General features: G+C 37.9%; 2 protein-coding genes across 2 annotated transcripts; both read left to right on the top strand.

Annotated features, from left to right (window-relative positions):
• The first annotated feature begins 2,008 nt into the window (after positions 1-2,008).
• Positions 2,009-3,439, top strand: LOC134619489 (tripartite motif-containing protein 16-like). Its single transcript, XM_065469658.1, has one exon. It carries the CDS (start codon positions 2,009-2,011, stop codon positions 3,437-3,439), a length of 1,431 nt encoding a protein of 476 aa, XP_065325730.1.
• A 3,267-nt stretch (positions 3,440-6,706) lies between these two features.
• Positions 6,707-8,377, top strand: LOC134619190 (E3 ubiquitin/ISG15 ligase TRIM25-like). Its single transcript, XM_065469657.1, has 2 exons — positions 6,707-7,783; positions 8,216-8,377. The coding sequence occupies exons 1-2, from the start codon at positions 6,707-6,709 to the stop codon at positions 8,375-8,377; spliced, it is 1,239 nt and encodes a 412-aa protein (XP_065325729.1).
• The last annotated feature ends 4,560 nt before the right edge of the window (positions 8,378-12,937 follow it).

Raw genomic sequence — 12,937 nt, 5'->3', positions numbered from 1 at the left:
AAGAGTAGTTGTCAAACAGCTAACAGATCATCTTCAAATGAATGGCTTATTTGAAGAGTTTCGGAGCTCATCACAGTACTCTCTGTGCTCGTCCTGCTAGACCTCAGCGATTAGACCATGCTGTCAGTATAAGGTGGTTTGACTCCTATTTGTTCCTGGAAATGGAGTCTTCTTGACACACTGTTAAATATGCAGTTCCACAGGATTTAGTGCTAGAACAGGTTCTTTATACATGCTTTCCTTAGGCACTATCATTTGAAGGGATAATATACATTTACACTGCTAAACAAGGATCCCCAGCTTAGTCCAACTGCAGGAATGTCACAAAGATCTTGATGACCTGTATATTCTTGCTGCTAAATTCAGATAAAACTGAGGTTATTGTATTCTCTCTCTTTTGCAAGGGCAGATCTGTCCAGTCTGAGCATCGTCTTTAATATGGACCTTACAACATTTTGAAGTGTATGTAGGTGCACTTCTGCCACTGACAAAACTACGTCCAGATGAACAGAATCAACTTTTTGGGATTTTCTTACTGGGATGATTGAGCATGCATCAAGCTGTAGGTGCAGGTTGTAGTTTACACAGGTCACACTCCCCTCACATTCCCTCATTCTCTTCAGAATCCCAACCAACGTCTGATGAGATGGTGCCTCTTTCTTCAGTCATATGATCTCGATGTTCAACATATAAAGGTGCACGCAATGTTTTGGCTGATGCACTATCGAGGGCTGTGTCTCGGTACTATTCTTTTCAATTTGTTGGTAAAATGTTAACTTCTTTCTGCTTCCATATGCTTCTTTAGGAAGAAATGGGGCTAAGATGAAGGAAGTTCAAAAGTTTAAACGAGCTTTGTAGATGGCTAGCTAAGCCATATTTTTATTGGCGGGAGTGTGATGGCCTTGTAGCACTGCTATTGTCACCTTTGTGTTTTGGGTTAGATTGTTAAAGTATCTAGCTGCACCTGAAAGGTGGGAGTGACAGCCTCTCTCTGGAAGGCTGTTTGCCAACATGTTTTTGTTACATGCCTCTTTTTACAACATATTGCACATACCTTTACAAGCATCCATGCTGGGCATTTCATACATACACATACATACTTACCATTACTCATTACCTCTATGGTTACATGCGTTTATTCAATGCAATCATTTTTTGAAAAGGATATTATTTAAGGAGGGAAATGTCCTCAGTTTCACCTTCATGAAATCTTTTGGTGGTTATTTACATTTGTATTCATATATTTGTCTTTAAAATTTAACACAAGTAAACGAGAAAGTCACTTTTTATTCCTCCTTTAAAACATTTTAACATAGAGCTTATTTAAAAATCCTTTAGCTTTGTTATTTTGGAATATTGTACAAAGATTTTTGGATAAAATACATGAACCGATTTGAGAAAAAAGAAGAGATTCATGCATGATTGCTTTTAAGTGCGAATAATAACAAGATTGAAGGTTAATCTTGAATAAGCAATAAGTTATGGTCCATGAGCCTTTAATCTGTTTCTTTCACACACTCATACTTTCACTCAGATCAGATGTTTCAGTTCAGACGGACACTGATCTTTGTAACACAGGGAAATAAGCTTCCTGCTTTCCAAACAAACACTCCCACTCGGTCCACATGTTTCCTGTTCCTATACTTAGATCTACAAGTTTACAGATGAGTGTAACCAGCATGGTGTGCACGTAAACCCCATTCAGTGCATGTGAACAGAAGGAATGAGAGTCAGTTTTGTTTCTTTGTATGACAAAAGTGAAACTATTTCATAATCATAGTCTCTGACCGGTGAAATGGCGCAGGGAGGAATTCAGTGAAACCAGGACAAACTCTGCTGTTCGATCTGTTTGGATCTCCTCAAGGATCCGGTGACTATTCCCTGTGGACACAACTACTGTATGAACTGTATTCAAATCCACTGAGATAAAGAAGATCAGAAGGAAACCCACAGCTGTCCTCAGTGGAGACAGACCTTTGCACCGAGATCTGCTCTGGGGAAAAACACCATGTTGGGAGAGTCAGTGGAGGACCTGAAGAAGACTTCAGTCAGCGCGTCTTCTGAACTTGAAGACGTGAGCTGTGATTTCTGCACTGACACAAAGCTGAAAGCTGTCAAGTCCTGTCTGCAGTGTCTGGTCTCTTACTGTGAGCAGCACCTCCAGCCTCACTATGAATCCCCTGCCTTTGAAAAACACAAGCTGGTGGACCCCTCCCAGAAGCTTGATGACCATGTCTGCTCTCATCACAGTGAAGTTATAAAGATCTTCTGCCGCACTGATCAGCAGTGTATCTGCTGTCTGTGCTCCAAGGATGAACATAAAGGCCATGACACAGTCCCAGCTTCAACAGAAAGGAAAGAGAAACAGAGAGAGCTCGAGGTGAGTCAGCAAAACATCCAGCAGAGAATTAAAGAAAAGGAGAAAGACGTGAAGGTGCTTCAGCAGGAGGTGGAGGAAATCAATCAGTCTGCTGATAAAGCTGTGAGAGACAATGAGAAGGTCTTCAATGATCTTGTTTCACTCATCAAAAAAAGAAGCTCCAATTTGAAGCAGCAGATCAGATCTAAGCAGAAAAATGAGTTGAACAGAGTCGGGGAGCTTCAGGAGAAGCTGCAGCAGGAGCTCGCTGAACTGAAGAGGAAAGGGACAGAGCTGGAACAGCTGTCAGGCACAGAAGATCACATCCACTTCCTACACAGTTACCCTCTTCTGTCGTCTCTAAGTGAATCCACAAACTCGCCCAGTATCAATATTCGCTCACCGTGTTACTTTGATGAAGTAACAGCAGCTGTATCAGAGGTCAGAAAGAAACTCGAGAATACTATTAAACTTGAGTGGACCAAGATCTCACTTAAAGTGACCAGTGCTGATTTTTTACTCCTACCGGAGCCAGAACCCAAGACCAGAGCTGACTTCTTGCAGTATTCACGTCAAATCACACTGGATCTAAACACTGCACACCCACAGCTGATATTATCTGAAGGCAACAGAATAGCTAGATTGACGATAAAAAAACAGCTGTATCCTGATCATCCAGACAGATTCACTCAAAGACAGCAGGTTCTGAGCAGAGAGAGCCTGACTGGACGTTGCTACTGGGAGGTGGAGATGGGACCAGCTAGTGCTACAGTTGCAGTCACATACAAGGACATTAGCAGAACAGGAGATGAAAGTGAATTTGGATGCAATGACAGGTCTTGGGCTTTAGAAAATTCTGTTGAATTTATTCACAACAGCATGAGCAACACCATCTCGGGTCCTCGGTCTGCTAGAATTGGAGTGTACCTGGATCACAGTGCAGGTGTTCTGTCTTTCTACTGGATCTCTAAAACCATGACTCTCCTCCACAGAGTCCAGACCACATTCAGTCAGCCGCTCTATGCTGGACTCAGTGTTTATGGTTGTGGTAATTCTCTGAAATTGTGTGAACTCAAATAGATGGGCAGGAGAAAGAGTAACTGTGTCGCTCTGTGTAGTGTTATTTTACGATGCACCTACTGTAATCAGTCGTTTCTTATTGTCGATTTTGCCAGGATAGAATAAAAGCTTTACACCATAATACTGTCAGCAGCTGGTTGCCATTCAAATGTTATTTTAAAAGTCTTAGTGTTGACATAGTTTATTACAGCTATTGTCCACATATATAGCTGCAGAACCAGTCAAAGGTTGAATACAGTCATAGTGGAGAAGGCTATTTAATTTTTTTTAGTTATTTTCCATGTTTTATACCAGGAGTATAAAAAATGACCCCATTACTAACGAACAACACGTGGAGCTTTTTATGCCATGCTGTGCAGAAAAGTATCCCTACTACCAAATATGCTACATTTGGGATAAATCAACAGTCCAGTAAGAGGAAAATTAAACCACAAATGAACCTTTATAGACACCCAATGAGTGATCAAGATGATTAGAAATTTCCACTTTAAACTATCTCTTTACCACCACTGATGTTCTGTTAGGAAATTTACTTGTTTAGAACAAATTTGCAGAAGTTTGTTTTATGTATTATTAATATAATTAAACTGGACCAAACCAATGATTGGTACTGTATCTGTTAGGGTGTTGGGGTTTACTTAATATCTGTGAATCAGGGTTTTGTTTCCTCATTTGTAAACTAATATTTAAACTTACCCTTCTCTCCAGTGTTTCTGTTTCTGCCTTTGCTTTGCTGATCTGTGTTTCTTTTCTCCGTTCTAATTATTTCATATTTCATAAACCTTGCCTGTGGATTTCTGATTTGTCTACTCTGGACAATTTCCCTCTATTATTATCGTCTGCCTGGCTCTTATTGATTGATTTGTTTGCTCTGCTGTGCACACACTTGTGTTTTTCCTTGTTAGTCTGTAACTTATTTTTCCTTTTGGGCCTTTTTATCTTCTTAGTAATGCACATCATCTGAGTGTTCTTTTCAGCCTTTTCTTCCACATTGGGTTCTCATTTTGCAAAAACATGGGGTACACCTTTACTACTACATTAAGATTGAGTAAATTAGGTTTGCTCAATTTAATGTAACTTTAGGTTTTAAAGTTATTTGTTTGTGAAAATACTGCTGATGTAAATAGTATACAGTGCACAGTTGTTGTTGCTGTGGGAAACCTGACTAGGGATTTGGTTTTCTTTAACATAAATAAAATTTGTACTATTTGAATGCATATAATCTTTTTTCTGTTTGTGTTCCTGTTGATGTTCATTAAAGTATTTCGAAAGGGTAAAAGCTGTAAATTAAAAGCAGCAGGAGAGCAAATGTGCATCGGTAAGGCCTGATTAACTTTGAAGCTGATTTAAGTAGTTAAAGGCATTAAATATGTACATTAAATGAATAAACATCCAACATGACACAGACGTGGAGGATTCCTCGACAATTAGAAGTTTTATCAGGTTCGTCCAGAGAAAAGAAAGAATCTTAATGCTGAAATAAAGGACGTGGTTGACAATGGGACTGCAGAGCCATCTAGTTCTAGCTCAGTGTTTGCTTTCAGACTTTAGATAGTGAAGACTGACTTACACGTATGGAAGGTTGTCTCATTCAGGTAGAGGCTGTAGAGTCCATCAGTAAATTTAATTTAATGAATGCCTCAAATCTCATTGTTTACTAGAGTTTGGATTTACTGTATGAGTTATGAGTGTTATGATGCACCTGACTCAGCATGATATATGACCTTTTATCTGACCTTTGAAGGAAATGTTAAAAGCCTTATAATGGTCCTGAGATTAATGTTAAATTAAAAAATTCAAGAATTCAGGAGATCACTAAAATCAGAGAAAGAGACAACAGTCTTGACATCTTCTTTGCTGTGAATAGAAACAGAGCTTGAGTTCAAAACCAGTCATCTATAAATAAATCAAAAATACATCTAATATAATACTTTTAAAGGCAACTTGGAAGAAGATATAACATTTAAAAGATGAAGTAAAATGTTAATATTTTGAAAATGAATGGATGCATAAATGAATGAATGAATTGTGTTGGTGAACAAAATCGCAGATAGCAGATTTTAAGTGAAAATAATGAACTGTGAGGTACAAGTGTACCTCACCCACACAGTAACTGCTAGTTCTGTAAGTTTGGAAGTGGCATCTGTTCAATCACAAGACTAATTACTGTAACAGCATCTTTACAGGTCTACCTAAAAAATCAGTCAGACAACTACAGCTCATTCAGAACTCTGCTGCTCGAGTCCTCACTAAGACCAAAAAAGTGGACCACATCAGTCCAGCTCTGAGGTCTTTACACTGGCTGCCTGTCCATCAGAGGATAGACTTTAAAGTTCTGATGCTGGTCTATAAAGCTCTGAATGGTTTAGGACCAAAATACATCAGTGACCTCCTGACCCAGTATGAACCTTCCAGATCCCTCAGGTCATCTGGATCCGGCTTTTTATCAGTTCCCAGAGTCAGAACCAGACACGGAGAAGCTACATTCAGCTTTTATGCTCCATATATCTGGAACAAACTCCCAGAAAGCCTCAGATCAGCTGAAACACTCAGTTTATTTAAATCCAGGTTGAAGACTCACCTATTCTCAGCTGCTTTTGAATAAAGCACCAAATCCACACTTTTAAGCTTAAATTTCAAAACTTACATTTTAACTACTGACTTTATCTACTGTTCTGATTTTATCTACTGTTCTGATTTTATCTACTGTTTTGATTTTTGATTTTAAATACTGTTTTGTTTGTTTGTTTGTTTGTTTGTTTGCTTGTCTTAATCAATTTTAAATCATGCTTTTTATTTGTTTTTGTTTTTAATGTCTCTGTAAAGCACTTTGAATCACCTTGTTGTTGAATTGTGCTATATAAATAAACTTGCCTTGCCTTGCCTAATCTTTAATCATCTTTAACTCATGATACAATTAAATTGGTGCAGTTCAGTCACAGATAAGCTAAGTTGCTAAGCTTATTGTGCTCTTACTCTCAAACACACACTCTTGACAAACTTTGATCTTTGTTTGATGAGGAAGGAATTAGCCCCTCCCCCCTCCTTCCTGTTATATAGAAAAGTCACTCCCCTTCATTTCAGGTGTTTTCTGTTCCTGCCCTGTTCACAGATCTGCAAGTTTACAGATGAGTGTAACCAACATGCTGTGCTCTGACACACCAGTCAGTGCATGTTAGCAGCTGAAATGAAATAACTGCAAGTCAGCCATGTTTTTCTGGTAAGATAAAAGTGAAACTATTTCACAATCACATTCTCAGAGTTGAAATGGCGCAGCGAGGAATCCAAATGAACCAGGACAAACTCTGCTGTTCGATCTGTTTGGATCTCCTCAAGGATCCGGTGACTATTCCCTGTGGACACAACTACTGTATGAACTGTATTCAAATCCACTGGGATGAAGAGGATCGGAAGAACATCCACAGCTGTCCTCAGTGCAGACAGACCTTTGCACCGAGGCCTGCTCTGGGGAAAAACACCATGTTGGCAGAATTAGTGGAGGAGCTGGAGAAGACTGGACAAACTGCTCCTGCTAATCACTGCTATGCTGGACCTGAAGATGTGAGCTGTGATGTCTGCACTGAGAGAAAGCTGAAAGCTGTCAAGTCCTGTCTGCAGTGTCTGGTCTCTTACTGTGAGCAGCACCTCCAGCCTCATTATGAATCCCCCGCTTTTAGGAAACACAAGCTGGTGGACACATCCCAGAAGCTTCAGGACAATATCTGCTCTCATCACAATGAAGCTATGAAGATCTTCTGTCGCACTGATCAGCAGTGTATCTGTTATCTGTGCTCCATGGATGAACATAAAGGCCACGACACAGTTTCAGCTGCAAAAGAAATAAGTGAGAAGCAGAGAGAGCTCGAGGTGTGTCAGGAGAAAATCCAGCAGAAAATTAAGGACCAAGTTAAACACATGCGGGTTCTTCAGCAGAAAATGAAGGCCATCAGTCAATCTGCAGATAAAGCTGTGAGGGACAGTGAGATGATCTTCACAGAGCTTATCCGCCTCATAGAAAAAAGAAGCTCTGATATAAAGCAGCAGATCAGATATAAGCAAAAAAAGGAGGTGAGTCGACTTACAGAGCTTCAAGAGAAGTTGAGGCAGGAGACTGTTGATCTGCAACAGAAGAAATCTGAGTTGGAACAACTCTGTCACATGCAGGATTACATCACCTTTCTACAAAGGTATCCCTCACAGTCAAGCTTGACTTTCAGTGAGGAGCCACCCAGCATCAGTATTCACCCTCTGTGTAACTTTGATTATGTGACAGCTTCTCTGTCAGAAATCCGGGAAAAGATACAGAACATACTCAAAAGACAATGGACCAAGCTATCAGCAACAGTGAGTGAGTGTGATCAGTCACCGTCACAAAGAGAACACACAACTAGAGAGGAATTCTTAAAATATTCACAACATATCACACTGGTTCCAAACACAAAAAGCAGGATTTTAATATCTGATAGCAAGAAAAAAGCAAGTATTACAGAAAGTAATACTAAAAATTTGTTTAGGACACTGAAAATGGTATTAGAATTAGAATCTCCAGAAATGAGAAAAATGTCTCATTTTTGTGTCCTAAGTAAAGAGCGTTTGACTGGCCGGTGTTACTGGGAGGTGACGTGGTCTAGGACTGTTGCAGTAGCAGTCACAAATACAAACAGACTACCAGTATGTGGATTTGGGAATGATGACACATCTTGGGCGCTATATTGTATACAAAATAAATTTGAATTTAGACATGACAACATCAGAACTCACATCTCCACATGTCAGTCCTCCACTATTGGAGTGTATCTGGACCACAGTGCAGGTACTCTGTCCTTCTACAGTGTTTCTGACGACATGACTCTCCTCCACAGAGTCCAGGCCACATTCACTCAGCCGCTCTACGCAGGATTTTTTGTTGGTCATGGATCTGTAGTTGAGCTCAAGTAGACAGGAGTCATTAGATGAGATTGTAAAGATTAGTTTCTTATTTTGGACTAATTAAGTTTTTTGTTAAACACACTCACTTATGTCATTTTGAAGTTTATAAATTGGATGTAAACTGTAAAATATGATAACATAGAAACATGTGATTTTCTAGTGCTAGCCCCTGTGCTCCACAGCTCTCCGTCTGAAATTAAAAATTTTACACAGATTAAAGTTTACTGTCAAGAATGGGAAAGGGCATTTGTATACATCTTGGTTGGACTCAATTGAAATGACACTTCTAATCCCTTTTATATATGCATTTCCTTTATTTAAGTTTCAAATATGATGGTGCCCTAAAATAAAAAGAGGTCTGAAAATTTCTGGTCAAACTGAAATGTAAACACAGGAATAACAAACTCCCTAAATATGTGAATTTCATCCATCGGTCCATTCAGAGCTGCAAGGCTGCCACAGTAGGGTACATCACCATCACCAATCACATGTATGACTGAGTTTTCATTTTAAATACCATTCTAACTAATTCTAACTATTGGAAGAAATAAAGGTAAAACATGTCTTTGTCATAGCCATCATGGAAGACACTGTCACCGATATCTGCAGTTATAAGTGAGATATGTGTTTTTGGTATCTTACATTATTTTGTTCATATTTCATTGATTTGTACATATATTTCTTTTGACAAAGCAGTGTTTAAGGTTTATAAATGCATGTTTGTGTCTTGACCTGAGTGTAACCACTGAAAGCAGGCAGCAGCCTGCGTTTAAATAAAGCAGTACTGTTTGCACCCTCTTGATGTCACTGCATGACTGCATTTGTCTCTCTCAGCTTTGCTTTCATTATAATTCTCACTTCAGTGAAGAATCAGCGCCACCAGTGAGAACAGCCAGCATTATTAATATTTTCACATATATTACTGCATCTTTTTGTGATTGAGAGGTTTAAAGATTTTTTACTAGTAGTTTAACTTTGCACAAGCTTTGACACGTTTGGTATATGTTTAACTATCACAATAACGTCATTAAAATATTCTTTCACAACATTTTCCAGTCACAATCACTTCTTTATTAGAAGACCTTCAAAAATATAAATATTTTGTTTTTTATTGTGTTTTAATCAGTGACAAACAGTGACAAACATAAAAACTGATGTTTTCTGTGGACACAAACTATTTATAAGACTTAGAAAACTTCAATGCTGTACTGCTGCATAGACGTTTTCTGATTGTTTTCTTCATTTACTTATTCTTCTAATGTCTTTCAAACTAGAGTTGACTTTACTAATTTATTTATCTACCTGTTAATATTATTACCATTGTTGTTGTTACAGGATTCTTGCCTCCTTTTCATTCCAGTCCATGGTAAAAAAAAACAAAACAACAACAACAACAACAAAAAAAACACAACTTTTTTAATGGCTCTGTTTCTGTTCATCATATATTTTATATATCAATATATTGTCTCCTTCATCTTTTATCTATGACACATATTCCAAAATGTTCTAACTTAATTTTTTTTAATTTTCAGCAATTTTTATGCAAAACTGCAATTTTCTCTGTTCCTTTGGGTCTTAAGTGTCTGCCTGATGTTTTCGCCTGCAGTACACTGTTAGACATGATTGACTGTAAAACTTTAGCATGTCGTGATTAGAAAACTTACATTAAAATTAAAATAATTACATTAAAATTAAAGCTTGTAATGTCAAAAAAATATGCATACTGAATATTTCCAGGGTCATAAATACAGCTCACCTCAGGAAGGCGCCAGTCACTAAAAAAACAAAACAAAACAAAAACTAAAAATTGTAGGGGAAGTAGACTGACAAATTTTTGATAGCAGATATGCTATGCTTGTATCATCAATACAGTCAACTGACTGGCCTGAAATCTACATTTATTCAAGGGGAAAATAAGTGAAATACATAACAAAATGTGTAACTGATTTTACAGCAAGGAATACAGAAAATGTTTTGCTGTAGACACACTGTGGAATGAGGTTAATCGTGACTGTAATGCTGCATTATGTGCATTTTCTTTTATTACCACAATGTGATAAATGCAGACTATAAAGTGCATTAAAAGCACTATTACAGCAGTATGCCTGGTATATATTTTCAAAGAAACAATCTGTTCAACCAAACTTTAAATAAAGTTTTTAAAAAGAGCAACAGCAACATTAAGGCTTTGCTTTGGCCTTCAAAGGTATCAAATAAGTTGAGAGAAAAAAAGCAGCCACTCAGCTGTATCATTTACGTCTAAAACAATCCATTTAAAAGTTGAAAATGATTCGATTCATCTCTACAACCAATCAAATTACCGCTGTAACTACGTCAACAGCATGTTAAATCATCTTTTTTTGGCCGCTATCTCTCAGTCTCTCTGTCAAATCTGCATCAGTTCCACATCAGAGGCCTCCAGGCGGACGCAGATAATGCTCTCCATATTTACAGTGGCAGGAGGATTGGGAGGTTTTTGACTAGATCCCATTTGTGTGAACCTATTAGTGCCGAGCGCTCTGAGCTCCCTCTGATACGCCTCTGAGATTAGGCAATGGTATTACTGTAAGAGGATCGACTCGCCTCGAGGTGAGGGCCGAATATACAGAGGGAGAGAGAGAGAGAGAGAGAGAGAGAGAGGAACACACACAAAGACGGGAACATGCTCACACAGATAGGACCACACACTCCCCAGGAAAAGAAAAAAAAAATCAGGATCTGGCAGTGAGAGCGGAAAAAAGAGAGGGAGGAACACACGCACACACATTTTAAAATAATGAACTGAAACCAAGGGCCCGCACCGATAACAAGGTGCATGATGATCCTCAATTTTAAGATGCTAAATTTCCAGTGATCACTCTCCTGAACACTGATAAGTGTGACTGAGCAACTATTTGGAGGAGGAGATCTAACATGATTGTCTCAATATCAACTAAATCTAATCAGTCACATGCACGCTGCAGGTTTAATCTGCAATTAAGCTTATGGCACTTTTAATATACTAAAACTGAAATAAAGAAAATAAGGCTGGCATATGTTTAAAACTTTACATAAAGGTATGTATTTCTGTCAGGCATTAATTAGAACCCTTACCTTGTTTTGCTCGCTCTCGCCTTATTTACAATGTTTTGCAGTTTATTTTGTGGGAAACTAATACTATGTAAAAAAACAACAACAATACATCAAATGTACAAACGCTAAACAAACTCAGTCATACCCCAATTACACATCTACTGTAATTAGATACTGCATTCAGTATAACAAGATAATAAAAAACTGCTAAACCACTATATTTACACATAGCAAGTTATATCATGATAGTGAGGCAAAGCACTGAACTCAAAAAACAAGGTACTTATCAAATCTTTTACATTGTTTTAATTTATCACGGCATCATGTGTTGCTCATTAGAGAGGAAATTTTAATCTGAAGTCAAGCCACATATTTCATTCCCTGAATGCTTTTGGAGGTTGTGTGACGCTCTGCCCCTCTGCTCCCAAACATGTCCTGTCTTAACCTCTATCTGACCCAAGTAGTGAAATATTAGGCTAGGGCAGCTGTCAGGATATTGGATCTTTATCGAATATCACTGGAAGCTCATTAAAAGTTATTTTCTTGTATCATACAGTATACTACATGAGTTTTTGTGCAATGTTTTTTTTCTATATGCTTATTAGATTTATGGTTATTTTATATATATATATATATATATATATATATATATATATATATATATATATATATATATGTATATATAAAATTGGAGGCAAATGATCACCAAGTGGAATATAGTGAAATATATAACGTGTAGCAAACTTCACTCTGAGAAAGGCTAATGCATGTAACAAAAAGTGAGAAATAGTGATCCAATTTATTTTTTGTAAAATAAAGACCGTACAATATTTGAGAGAGAACTCCAGTGGTGGTGGGGGGGAGCAACTTCCTTTTAACAGGCAGAGACCTTCAGAAGAGCAAGGTTAAAAACCAGAGGAGCACAGACAGACCACAAGCAGTACAAACATTACAAACAAACAACAGAAGACAGAAGAAAACAGGTACTGACATACAATACTTGGCTACATGAAATACTACATGAAAGCATGGGGAATATGAAGAGTGAATTATTTCCTGACCTCCTCCCTAGACCTATTTGGGCTACTAAGATTGGTCAGTGACATGACATTTCCAAACCTGTAGGGGGTGTAGTGTGCCAAGTACCTGACATGTGATGTGGCTGAAGTCCCTGGTATGCTTTCTTAATGTGCAACAAATGTTTCTTTAGTGAATTAAAATTTAATTCTAGGGTTTCGTTATATTGATTTTTGGTTGTGGTTCTGATTTTGTTTTTTTTTTCTCCCCAGTGTTTCCTCTGCGCCTGTGTTATACTGAGTGTGTCTTCTTGTCTCTGGGTTTAAGATGTGAATTTTAGTTGCTTCCTGTTTTATTTCAAAAGTTGTTTTACATCTTGTATCTTGTTTTGGGTTTTACTTCCTTTATGTCTGACTGGAAACACTTATGCTCACCTGATTTCTATCTAGATTTCCATCTATCCACTGATAGATATTTGGC

The sequence above is a fragment of the Pelmatolapia mariae genome, linkage group LG20, assembly GCF_036321145.2.
Source record: "Pelmatolapia mariae isolate MD_Pm_ZW linkage group LG20, Pm_UMD_F_2, whole genome shotgun sequence".
Classification (NCBI taxonomy): Eukaryota; Metazoa; Chordata; class Actinopteri; order Cichliformes; family Cichlidae; genus Pelmatolapia; species Pelmatolapia mariae.
The sequence above is the reverse complement of the archived record's forward strand: the minus strand, read 5'-3'. Positions and strand labels throughout refer to the sequence as shown.